The 13,359-nt window shown below is 38.8% G+C and overlaps 1 protein-coding gene across 2 annotated transcripts in view; it reads left to right on the top strand.

Annotated features, from left to right (window-relative positions):
* VAV3 (vav guanine nucleotide exchange factor 3) overlaps positions 1 to 13,359 on the top strand; it is a 238,636-nt gene that overhangs the window by 183,464 nt on the left and 41,813 nt on the right. For both annotated transcript variants that reach the window (XM_065410115.1, XM_065410114.1), the window contains exon 20: positions 11,271 to 11,407. In XM_065410115.1, coding sequence (XP_065266187.1) covers positions 11,271 to 11,407 — 137 coding nt within the window. The remainder of the gene's footprint in view (positions 1 to 11,270; positions 11,408 to 13,359) is intronic.

Below are 13,359 nucleotides of genomic sequence, written 5' to 3'. Positions count from 1 at the left end.
AATGGTATTGATTATGGACTAGATCAAGAAAAGTAAGAGACAGCCAATGATCAGCTGAGGTGTTCTTGCTGACAAATTCCTAGATTTGAACTCAGGACCACTTGAGGGGAGGAATGTTCTTGATGGAAAGATCTCTGGAGATAACTGCCATTGTTGGACTGCTGGAGTCAGTATATTGACCTTCGAGGCATGGTTGATGTTCCCTCTGATTTACCCAATGTTTGCTTGAGAGAGGGTAAGATGATAGTTTCTATTTTATTCTCCATAGGGGTTGAGTGGTTGATGGTGACTTTATCTTGTAAATTTCCATCTGTACAGTTGTGGGGTATTCCTTTATACTGCTTATTATTGATTTGTTACGTATTTTATCTTAATTTTCTGTTCTTTGAGTGGCTCTACATATTCCCATTTATGGGTACCGTACCACCTTGTGGTGCCTTATGGTAGAACTTCTAGCAGTGTCCCCTCAGCATCATGACACATATGAAGGGGCAGAGCTCCCTCACCACCTCAGTTTCTTCCATACTTGGATGGATGTGACTGCTCTTTGGAGTTGGAGTTTCTTTCTGCTTAGAAATAGCCCATTTAGTATAGGTAGTGAATTAATAGTTAGCAGTTCCAGATTATGGTGGAACCGAAGAAACAGAGGAAGCCAGGATTCAAGAAATGCACTTCCTGTCTGGCTGTCTTCCTGGCATCTGATGACTTAGGCTGGTGCCTCAAGTGCCTGGGAGAAGGACAGTTGCTTTCTGGGTGTTCGATCTGCCAGACCTTTACTCCCAGAGCCTGTAAGGATAGGGAAACTTGTTTGCAGATTATTCTTCTAAAGAAAGCCTTTGAGACTAGACCCTCTGGACCCGATCAGGCCTCAGATCCTAGGTCTAAGACGTCAGTCTCTGCCCCAGTGGCTACCAGTGTGAACTGACTGCAGGGTCCCAAGAAGTTGCAATCCCTGTCAAGGTTGGATTCCGTTCCCACAGCTCCCTCAGTCAAGCCCCCGAGGTTACAGATGACTGAACTGAGGGCCATGTGGTCAGGTCCATCTGCTCTGGTTCTGCAAGAGAGGTCAAGAGACAATTTGGCTACCTCATTTCCCCGCCAGTAATCCAGCCCTGACAGAACCCCTGCTGCTGCAGGACCAGGGCTGGTCCCGACTTCCACTTGCAGATTGAGGAAGATGGAATTGATCAGTGTGTCAGAATCTGGGCTTTTAGCACCTTCGGTTCTGTCTGTTGAGCTGCCAAAGAGAAAAAAGGCATAGAGAAAAAATTCTTAGCAGTGCCAGTTCCTGTGCATCAGAGCTGTTGCATCTGCATGATTCAGAGAGAACTGCTATGGTTCCGAAGCGGAGAGCTGTTCCACCCATCTATAGTAGCAAGGGAGATGGATTTTTGTATAATGTCGGACCGAAGTTGTTCAGATCCTTTGTTGATTACTGAGTCGGTTCCAATTACATCTGCAGTTCCAGAGAGCTCTGAAACCGTAGTTCACCTTTCAGCTCTGGTTCACCTTTCACTAGATTCACCTTTCAGCTCTGATTGAGTTGTCAGTTCTAAATGGGAAGCACAGGGTTTCCAAAAGAAGGTATGTTTCCCCAGTTTCAAGATCTTCTTCCTCATCCCCTGTTAGGAAGAAGAGACTAGAAGACGCTGCTGGACTTACTCTGGAATATCCCATGCTTCCTCCTTCTAGGACACCTACAGGGTCTCCAAGATCTAGTTCTTCCTCCAAGGATGTTACGCAGTTCCACAGTTAGATGGATTGTATAGTGTCCTCTTTAAATCTTCCAGCAGTGTCTGTAGAAGAGACTTCTCACCCAATGTTTGATATCCTTGGTGCTGCTTCAAGAAATAGAATATCCCTATCCAAAGTTTGTGGGTTTGGTGTATCCAGCATGATGTTTATCCTGTGGCCCTATGTCTAACAGGGGGAAACAATGAAGTCATGGATCATCTCAGCCGAGAGAGCTCCCAAATGCATGCATGGTCCGTAAAAAATCAGTTGGTTCAAACTATCTCCAGCTAGGGTTGACCAGATGTAGACTTGTTCACAACAAGGTCCAGCAAAAAGTGTCACCTCTTCTATTGCAGATTAAGCAGGGACAGTCAATTCCTTTCAGTTGCCTCCTTTCTGTACTGAGGGAAAAGCTTGATGTATGCTTTGCCTCCCTTTCCCTTGATCCAGAAGGTACTAAGAAAGATATGTCATGATAGGGCAAGGATGATTCACATTTCCCTGGCTTGGCTACATCAACCGTTGTTTACTGATCTCCTTCAAATGTCTGGCGGAGTCTTTGTGTCTTCTTCTGTCCCCAGATCTACCCCAGCAGAAGGTCAGGATCATTCATCTGGACCCACAGTCTCGTCATCTGATGGTATGGGCAATTGGACTTCGACTGTGTCTGCTCTTGAGCAGTCATGTTCTTCATCTGTACAGGGTATACCAATTAAATCTAGAAAACAGGTCACTAGAAGCTGATACAGTTTAAAGTGGACCAGATTTCAGAGTTGGATGAAGGGAAGATCTGATTTCTTTGTGTCTGCTTCCATTCCTTGTGTTCTAGAATATCTATTGTACATTACTTTGCTGGTGTGTTGCTGCCATGTACATATGGCAAAATCCATCTAGATCAGAATGGGTCCCATTGTGTGCAAGATAACAGCTATCAGGTATGTGGTAAAGGGCATGCATATCAAAATCAGGGTGGAGGCCACAGTAAAAGGTTGTGGAAGAGGCAGATGATAATATAATCCATAACTGAAGCATTCAGAAGCATTACTGAAAAGTCCAGTGTCCAAATGAAACCAGTTCTGTCATTTAGAATGTCTTAGATTTTATAAATATTTGCAAGAATCCTGTCCACTTTGTCAGGTTTCTCCCAACTTTTTTCTCTCCTGTGTTACGGCTACAACCCTTTCTCAATGGAGCTTGGTGGACACACACAATATGTTACTTATGAGAATGTATTTACATCAGCTGCTCATTAAATCTATTATTGGAAAGGCAGATGCTATTGTTAAGCACTGAGTGCAAAAGAGAAGAATTTAAACTCCTTCTAATACTTAGTTTTGTAATTTGTTCTCTATAAACCATCAGTGGATACATCTTCTGCAATATGTGTGTGTGTATTTGTGTAAATGTTATACATTGTAATTAAAAGGAAAACTAGTCCGAGAGCCTAAATGTCCTAAAACTGCATTTTCAAAGATTTCCTTGTGCACAGTTATTTAGGCCACCCCGCCATGAGTACTATTTAAATATCTGTGTAGTGCTGCCCATATGATGATTAACCACCCATTTTGCTGAACTGACATATGGAAAACAGGGCCTTCTCCCATTGTCATGCTTTTAATATACTTTGAGTCACACTGCACATAAGCCCTGCCTGTCATATTCTTGTTGTTACACATTTTGGAAGCCACTCCTTATTATCATTATACTTGTCTCCAAGCAAATAACCAACTTCCATCCAAAAGCATCTATCGCCTGAGTGTACCAGGATATTTTCTTCAACAATGTACACAAGTTTAGGCTGTATACAAGACCCACAGCATTGTACACCTCATGGTATTCAATGTCTTGTTTTCCACAGTGAAGTCTTCCATTCACATTCTCAAGATCCTGTCTGCCAAAGCAAAGCTTCTTTCCCCTTTCATCATATATCATACTTTTCTTTAAAATGTACATGTAAGTGAACAGCCCACAAAATATACTACACAAAATATAGGCAGGTCCTCTGGAATATCTGCTTAGTAACTCTTCCATGCTTCATTCCCACTTCTGTTGCCAAGTCTTGCGTTACTGATCATCCACAACTCTGTCTGCTCATGCCCTCATGGCTCATCCTTTAATTGTTTGAATTTTGTTTGTCCTACTTAAGTTGTGAGCTCCTCAGGGCAGGTACCTGTTTAAACAAAAGTGTTTGTAAAGTCCTGCACACCTATGCCACTATATTAGATGGAATAACAGTCAACATAACACCTTCTGTTTGTTCAGCATCTAATAAATGCCATTTTGTGTTTTCATATGCTATAGCACCTCAATAAACCACACCTATTAATTCACATACCACAGAAAAGATAGTCTCCTCACTTCTTAGCAAAGATTTAATAGCAGAAGTTTTTAGTGAAGGCTTATATTTCTAATACATCATTGGTTGTAAAACTATACTATACCAGTACAATATAAATTATTTAAATTACCTTTCAGTTGTCGAAGTAAATGAACAAAGTGCATGTTTTATGGTATTGTTCTCTTTTTCATTTGTGTGTTCTTACTTGTTAACTCCCAACAGTTAGTAATTTCCATTGTCAATTTAAAGTACTGAGATTCTTCAACATTTAGACATGACCCTGAAAACCCTTACTTAGACTCATTCAAGTCACTTGAAGTAAAAAATGGTTGTTTGATTGCGAGTTTGAAATGAAATATGTACAATGAAATTATTCTTAATACATGTCTATTGAAAGAGGAAATTTCATGAAAGAGAACGCATAGCCAATCAGCAAAGAAAATCTATGTGCTGTCTAATGTCTCCACCTTTTATACCATGCTCATCATTGTAATATTTGAATGCCTAGGAGTATTATCATTACCACAGCACAAAGGCGTGCATGTTATCTAGTTTTTCTCCTCTTTCTCTTGAAGCCAACCAGTATTGTATTGGGATTAACTGGGAAGTCAAAATACAAAAGAGGAATATTAGGATTCCAAGCACACACGTCTGAATGTTGAGTATAGACTGTCTACCCAAGTTTCAATTTTGCATGGATTTTCTATTGCTTTAACTTCTCTCTCTTCCTCTACAATCCACATTTATCCATATGAGCCATCTGTGTTGTCAGTGATTAGGCTGTCTAACCTAGATTCTCAAAAGTTAGTGGGCTAATGTTAGATTCCTATGGGCCAGATTTACAGAAGTTTTCAGCAAATGCAATAGGGGTTGCTTCATTCTTCCCCCCTCCCCCCAAATAAATAAATAAAAAACTCCAAAAAATCTTTACCTGTGCCAAGACTTTCTTACACTAGGAAATTTCACCTTGGAAGGGATTTATCTTGATGTTTTATAAATCCTAAAGTAATGTGTTGATGCAAACTAAAAGCTAAAATCAATGCTTGAGAGATCCCAAATGTTTCAATGTGTGTTCTAACTTTGGCTAAAAAATGGGGTGTATTCTTATGACAAGATATGCTCATCACGATATGGGTATGCACTGTACTCAGTTCTGTAAACTGAAGATACAATCTCTGCAAACTTGTTTGTTAACAATCAAATCTTGTAAACACAATATAACAAAAGGGCTTCTTGAAGTTGTAAAGTTTTTCCATTTCTGATAAAGACATGAATGCCGATCAGCCTGTGTTAGCAGAGAATTTTTCCCCTCACACCTTGAGCTTTAGTTGCTCGCTGATATATTTTTTTCAGAAGTTGCTACCCAAAGAGTAGCTGATGCAGTAAATGGTAACAGGTAGAAAATCAGTCCTTACAAAAGATCCAAGTTCCACAATTAGGGAGGATAAACTAGGGAGAGATTGGCAGGGGACCTAGAGTGCTGCTTCAGGGAGGAATTTAAAGAGATACTGTACTAGGAAGTGTTGAAGGAGAACTGGAGAGAGTAAATTAAAGATGAATCAGAATGTCACTGGGAATAGATTTAGGATTGCAAAGAATTTGAATTTCTCTAGTAGATTTATTTGTCCTGGGGGATGGAACTTTAAAAGATTTTATCTGTGTGGAAGTGGAGGGAAGAGAAATGTAAATATTTTTCAATTAGGCTTTGGAGCTACACCTCTACCCCGATATAATATGACCTGATATAACATGAATTCGGATATAACGCGGTAAAGCAGCACTCCGGGGGGGATGGGGGGTGGGGGGCTGCGCACTCCGGCGGATCAAAGTTCAATATAACACAGTTTCACCTATAACGCAGTAAAAAAAAATTGGCTCCTGAGGACTGCATTATATCGGGGTAGAGGTGTATGTTGTAAATTTGTCAGCTGAGGTGGGGGAATGGGATGGTGCAGCTCCCCTTCCTCCTCCCCCCGCCCCCATATCCCACTAGAGTATTCTGTGGTCAGACAAGAGAGCAATGCAGTGGTACAATGAGAGCCTTGCCAGGGGATCTTCTGTCTAAATGCCTCCATGAGTGGAACTTTAAACAGTTAATGGAGGAAAGCAGGAGCTGAATGTTAAATATGCAAGAAGCCAGATTTAGCAAATTTGTAGATTGAAAGGAACCATAATGAATGTAGGGCCAAGTGAAGGAGAACATGTGGTAAATGATACAAGTGGAAGGATAACTAATCAGAAGCAGAACAAAAAAAGGCAGATTCAAAACTGATTCTTTAGGAATTGTCCGTATTTCAGTTGAAAAGGCATCTTGCCTGGACATAGTGTGAGCTTATGAAAAGTATCTTACACATTTTTCAAGATACGTAGAAACAATGACATTTAGAATTGAGAGAACCAAACATCCACTTAATGCATCCTCTTTCTGATGCAGGAACACCCACATATTCAGTAGTTTTATCCAACATTAATTATATTCCTTAAATCCCCATTCTATTCTGAAAAGTACCCTTAAAAAGATTGTGTTGGGATGTTCCATGTATATTGGCTCAGTATCGTTAACCAGTGCAGTGTAAACAGAAGTAACATGTAGTAAGAACATATTTTTGTCACTGAAGTCAGCAGCCATGACTCTGAAGAGTCATCATCAGATCTGTGGAGTACAATAAGGCCTTGTTTTTGCATAGTCACCTTTCAGAATAGAATTGGGCATTAAATGTCCTTTTCAAATTGGATTACTGCACTTTAATGATAGTGGCTGGGTAGTTGGCCTCATAGAGATTATTGACTTTTATGTTTTATGTCTCAGAGCCATCAAGTTGTGAACATAGCTGTTCACTGTATTCACATGTGTGAATCTCTCGTTACTCTAATCATCCCATCTGCTTTCCCTCCATTGTTGTTATGCTCACTTGTTGCTTTTTTTAAATCTTAAATTAGATTGAGAGCTCTATAGGGCAAGGGCCATGACTTTATATGTGCTTGTACAGTCCCCACCACAACTGGGTCTTTGGGAGCTACTATAATTCAAGTGGTGGTGATCATTTGAAAATCAAAAGCTTAAACTCACAGATTTAGCTAAGTTCTAGTACTTGGTTCCCAGTATATCATTATGTTGGGTCTTCTACATGATTAGTAATATTCTGAGTCACATTTCTGACACTTAACCTCAATAGTTACATACTTACAAAATATTGGAATGGGCTTCTCTCCCCGATTAGTTGGTTTGTAGGTAGCTGTGGCTTGAGAGAGTTACCCACCTAGGGGACTAGGATTGAAACAAAGTCTTGTGGGAGGCAAAGCAGCCTGTCTTCAGCTCCAGGGGAGGCAGGTGCTGCTGAGCTAGGGCTCTGGCTGAGTTATTTTTTTTTTTAAAGAATGTGGTTTTACTTCATTCCTTCAGATACACTTGACGGTATAATATTAAGCACTTGATCCAAAGTGCATTGAAGTCTGTAGAATTCATTCTATTACTTTAATGGCCTTTGGATCAGACCCCAAATATTTGGATGATTCCAGAAAATTCATGAAACAGACTCCAACCATAAAGAAGGGATCATGAGACAATCATTGTCAACCCAATCCTCTTTCTGATTCTCAAGATTCAAATTAACTTGCACTGAACTTTCAGTGCAAATAGAACTCCCTCAATGAGCCCTGAAAGTACGACCTAGTGTGACCATAAATTCACCAATATGCCCCATTCTCCTATATTTTTGTTCCATCATTCTCTATGATAAAATGATCTCTGACTAAAGCCTAAACCAAACTTTTGATTATTCAGGAATAACAGATGCTGAGGTCTGCTCTGGCAGGGTTATCACTGGCATGAATGACTCCTGTTGTAAGAAGGGATAGTATTTACATATCTTATTCCTCCTGGGGAATCTTTGTATCTGACTATGATGGACCTTCCGGGCTGTTTATAGATATAGAGATGCTTTAATGCACAGATGTAGCTTATTCCTAATGTAATGGGTATTCTCTCTTAATACTCATTTTAGAACTAAAACTGTATGGAATATGTGAGCCTTCTTCCTTGTCCTGTAATTACCAGAGAACATATTCAAATGTGTCATACAAGTTTAAATAAAGGTAAAATCTGCACTGTAGCCAGATTGGTACTTTATAAAACACGACTACAACAGACCTGTGTTCGTCCCTTGTTTTTTCATGAATTGTGATTCAGCTCAGCCTTTTGTGTCATCCGGTCTTGGCTGCTAAGGGGCGTTCACCTGGAGGGTCGAGTTTAGTCTGGCAGACAGAGGGGACATGATTTCAGCCATTTGATGGCTTATGAAGGCCGATATTGTAGCTGTTTCTTTTTAAAGATCAGACGTTGGCACACTGATTTTGTTTGTTTGTATTGGGAAGTTTACTGGTATAGACGTGTAAGCACTTAGGTAAAATCCTGGCCCTAGAATGGCAAAACTCCAGTTGATTTCAGTGGGGCCATGATTTCAGCCTATCGCTTTTCTTTTGTTACAGTAATTCTATGTGCATTTAAATTCATTCACAAGCACCTATTTTTGCACCAGATATATACCTCCCAAACTGCTTTCTGTGAATATGCCAGATCTCTTTGGTACTGCAGCTGTAATACCTCACAGTGGTAATGTCTCTAGAACTATATTTTACATCATCAATTTTAGTTGTTAATTCTCTGTTTCTACTGAAGATGTTTTGTGCTTTCATAGTCCTCTCAGTGAGGTGTACCTGAGAATATGTTGCTGAAAATAATGGGCGTTACCAACATTTAGTTTGAGTTTATAGAAATTTGCCCCTGTACTACTGTGAAACTCAACTGAATTGTTTATACCTGCTAATCTACACTTTTAAAATTAGTGATAGGGTTCTATAGGGCATCTGAAAAGTGTCTGGTATAGCTGTTCCTGTTTTGTTATTGAGACTTTTCTTTGAAACTGCAATGACCTAATGAATAATATATTGAGAATATTTTCAGTTTGCCGAATTGTAAATGTATGTCTCCCTGTATCTGTCTTGTGTTAAATACATTATGTGTTCAAAAATTACAACAGGTAAAAAGCACATTAGTTTATATTGAACCTTCAATTTCAGCCTACTTTAAGGAAAATGTTTCATTTTCAATTTATATTTTGTTTTAAAATGCCAATATTCATAGAGCTGAAAAATTTCTTTTAAATTATTCTACTTTAGCTGCAAAGCAAATTTCAGAAGTTAAATTAACATGAGGTGTTTGTAAGTAACAACAAAAAATATTCATTATTTATATAAGCAAATATGGCAAGTAGGCTCGAGGTAGTCAGGTGACATGACTGAGTTCCCACAGCTGCCACTGAAGTTTTCAAGTGGGCAATGAGAGTGCTCAGTGCCTGTGTCACTGGGATCATTAATCCATGGTCCAGCGCGTTAGCCAGTTCTTTTAGGAAACTTCAGTTTTGGCACCAAAAACTGGGTGTTTTTCTGGTGGGGTCCTGCAGGGATCTGTTCTTGGCCCTACGCCATTCAACAGTTTTATCAATGACATGGAAGAAAACAAAATCATCATTGTGAACTTTGGGGAAAGGTAAATAATGAGGAGGACAGGTAATTAATACAGAGCAATGAGGACTGCTTGGTAAACTGTGTGCAAACAAATAATATATGTGAGGGGTAGTCCATAGGCGGACCACGGGCCAAATCTCGACTACCAGATGCTTTTAAACAGACCCTGAAATCTTTTTAACAACTTATTATCATTATTGGGGTTTTTTAAATTATTTTCTCTAGAGTCTGGACCTTTACTATACCTTGAGCAAGAAATTTGGACCTTGACAAAAAATAATTGACTACCCCGATATATGTTTTAATACAGTTAAATTTAAATTATACATCTAGGAACAAAGAGTGTAGGCCATATTGACACAGTGAGAGACTCTACCCTGGGAAGCAGTGACTCTGAAAACAATTTGGAGGTGATGGTGGATAATCAGCTAAACATGAGCTCTCCGTGCGGCAATGTTACTAAAAGAGCTAATTTGATCGTTTGATGCATAAACAGGGAACTCTCCAGTAGGAGAAGTGTGTTTATATTATCCCTGTTTTGGCACTGCTGCAATCACTGCTGGAATACTGTGTCCAGTTCTGGTGTCCACACTTCAAGAAGGATGTTGAAAAATTGGAGACCACTCAGAGAAGAGCAACGAGAATGATTAAAGGATTGGAAAATCTCCCTTATAATGATAGATCCAAGAAGCTCAATCTGTGTAGTTTAACAATTAGAAGGTTAAGGGCTGAATTGGTTACAGTCTATAAGTATTACATTGGAAAGAAATATTTAATAATGAGCTCTTCAATCTAACAGAGAAAGGTGTAACACGATCCAATGCCTGAAAGTTAAAACTAGACAAATTTAAGTGGCTTGTGTCTCAGGAGATGGCATTTTCACCTTTGAAAAAGACCACAATTCAGATGCAGCCAATATTGGTGCAATAGGGCCAAAATGCTACCATGAGTTCTGCTTTTTAAAATGAAATATTAACTATATATCCAATAACACTTAAGAGAAATGAGTTTAAAAAAAACACAAAAACAGATTGCATCAGAAGCATGGAATGTTTGTCACTCTGATTCTCATAGACATGTTCCATTTAGTGGCACCATTTTTGGAACATTGATTCGAGCCTGGAGAGTTTCTCCATTTCAATGTCTTAAGTATTACTTCATCACATCCATCACATTTTTGTTTTGGATTACAAAGATAACCTTAAGATATGAACCTTATACAAGGCCAGTGTTATATATACACAGAAAAGGATGAGCCTCCTTAGTGATGAAATCAGCTAGTGCCCCAAGAGGAAAGAAGGAGGCGGTAGGGATGGAGTTGATGGGAAAAATGATTCTTTTCCATTAAACTGTATATGTTGTGCTTTTTTGAAGTAAGCAGTAACCTAAAGAGAAATATTTTTCTTGAACTAAAAAAATATAGTGATGAGCTGAGAGAAATTTCTCATTTCATTACTTGTTCAAATATCAAATACAGTACCTGGTGAAATGTGCTTTTACTTCCTCCCCCAACTACTACTAGTTAAGCTCCTAACATTGATACATTATCTTTATTATTATTGTTGTTGTTATTATTATTGTTAATTATCTATTATATTTATTATTTTATGCACATTGGAATTTCTTAGATTGCCATGTCATTGACCAAAAACCTGTATTCAATTTTTGACAGGTTTACCAAAAATGCAAGTCGTTAGAAACTACAATGGGGTACCACAGCCAGCTCCACATGATGGCCCACCATTACACATCCAGACTGGAGACACTATTGAACTCATCAAAGGAGATGCACATAGCAGGTTTTGGCAGGTATGGAATTAGCAATGGCTACATTCCATTGCTTGAGAGAGAAAACTGTTATTTGCTCATTGCTGTTATACCCTGTTTTTATGTTCTTCATCATCAACAACAACAAAATCTTTAGTTTTTATGCATTTTACCCAAAATACACATCTAATGTAAGAATTTCACCTTTTGGATGCCAGCAGTGCTTACCCACTGCTCTTTGTATCTAAGGGATTGATCTTGCAACTGTATTCATTAAGTGAGGAAGTTTGCAAGATGGGGCCCTTGGTGTGAACCATTTTACTTAAATGATTTAAGATGAAGAAAGTGCATGGCACATAAGCAGCAAGAGTACCCTGTGTGCTTTGAATTCCCAAGTCCTCTCAGACAATAGAACTAAGGGGCATGCTAACCAGATAAAATATTTGACTTGGACAAGAATAGCGGATAAAATAGTTATCAGAGATTGAGACAGAATTGTTTTAATTTGTTTGGGGGAAGCCTAAATCAAATAATGACTGTTTTGTTTTTATAGGAAAACTATAATATATTGATTGGATAAAGGAGTTGTTTCCATGGCAACTCAATATCACATGATTCCAGTTGCTACTTCTGTTACAGAGATTGTTTTCTTTATTGAACACTCATACCAAAAAGAGATTCAAACTATGGCAGCTTTCACATTTTGCTCTAAAGACTGGCATAAGAATTTTAATTTTTTCAAATTATATTTTTGTTTGTTTGTTTTTAATTTGTCAAAATGGGGGGATTGTGTTTGTGTGTGCACAAAATGGACAATTTGAAAATTAATAACAATTGCCGGAAAGCTGATGGTAAAGAAAAAGGTATAAATGCAAGGGCATCTGAAAGGTGTCTGGTATAGCTGTTCCTGTATTTTGTTGTTGAGACTTTTCTTTGAGAATGCAATGACCTAATGAATAATATATTGAGAATACTGTGCAAGATTTTTGTGTGTGTGGGGGGGGATCTTTGGACATATTTGATTTTTATAGATTATATTTGTTCACTTAAGGATTGATTGATCCTGTGAGGTGCCAAAAGCCTTCAAGTCTAACTGGCTTCAGTGGCAGTTGATGTTCCTTGATTCTTTTTAGGATCAGATACATGACTCTTGCTTATGAGTTATCACAGATATCCTTATACAGCAGGAATCAGACGTTTTATAAACTGATCACTCAAGATGCTCAAGCATACTCACAAAAGAATACCCAGCAACCTGTGTATATCCATGCAGGACATTGTCTTTAGGACCATTGGACCACAGATTCTCGTGTGAAATGTAAACAATTCTAAAAAATACAGTTACCAGATAGACTATGACAGCTTCATGACATGATATACTATGTCAGGGGTAGGCAACCTATGGCACGCATGCCAAAGGCGGCACGCGAGCTGATTTTCAGTGGCACTCACACTGCCCAGGTCCTGGCCACCACTCCGGGGGGCTCTGCATTTTAATTTAATTTTAAATGAAGCTTCTTAAACATTTAAAAAACCTTATTTACTTTACATACAACAATAGTTTAGTTATATATTATAGACTTATAGAAAGAGACCTTCTAAAAACGTGAAAATATATTACTGGCACGCAAAAGCTTAAATTAGAGTGAATAAATGAAGACTCGGCACAGCACTTCTGAAAGGTTGCCGACCCCTGTACTATGTAAAGACATTCAAGTGTGTTTTCAAACATTGGCTTATGTACGTTTGTATGTTGGGAGTTTTTCAATTGTGTACATGTAGGGCTCAATCCTGCAAGATGCTGAACACTCTGGCCCAATCCAGAGGGGCTCCTAAGCACATTCTTAGCTTTAATCATGAAAGTAGTCCCACCTCATATGCTTAAAAGTTAAGCATATGCTTTAGGCTTCTCTGGATAGGACCAGAGTTCCCAGCAACATATAGGATTAATCCCATGGCCTCACACTGGTATATCTGTCATTTTTGGCTTTTGG

This window comes from Emys orbicularis, chromosome 8, assembly GCF_028017835.1.
Source record: "Emys orbicularis isolate rEmyOrb1 chromosome 8, rEmyOrb1.hap1, whole genome shotgun sequence".
Classification (NCBI taxonomy): Eukaryota; Metazoa; Chordata; order Testudines; family Emydidae; genus Emys; species Emys orbicularis.
The sequence above is the reverse complement of the archived record's forward strand: the minus strand, read 5'-3'. Positions and strand labels throughout refer to the sequence as shown.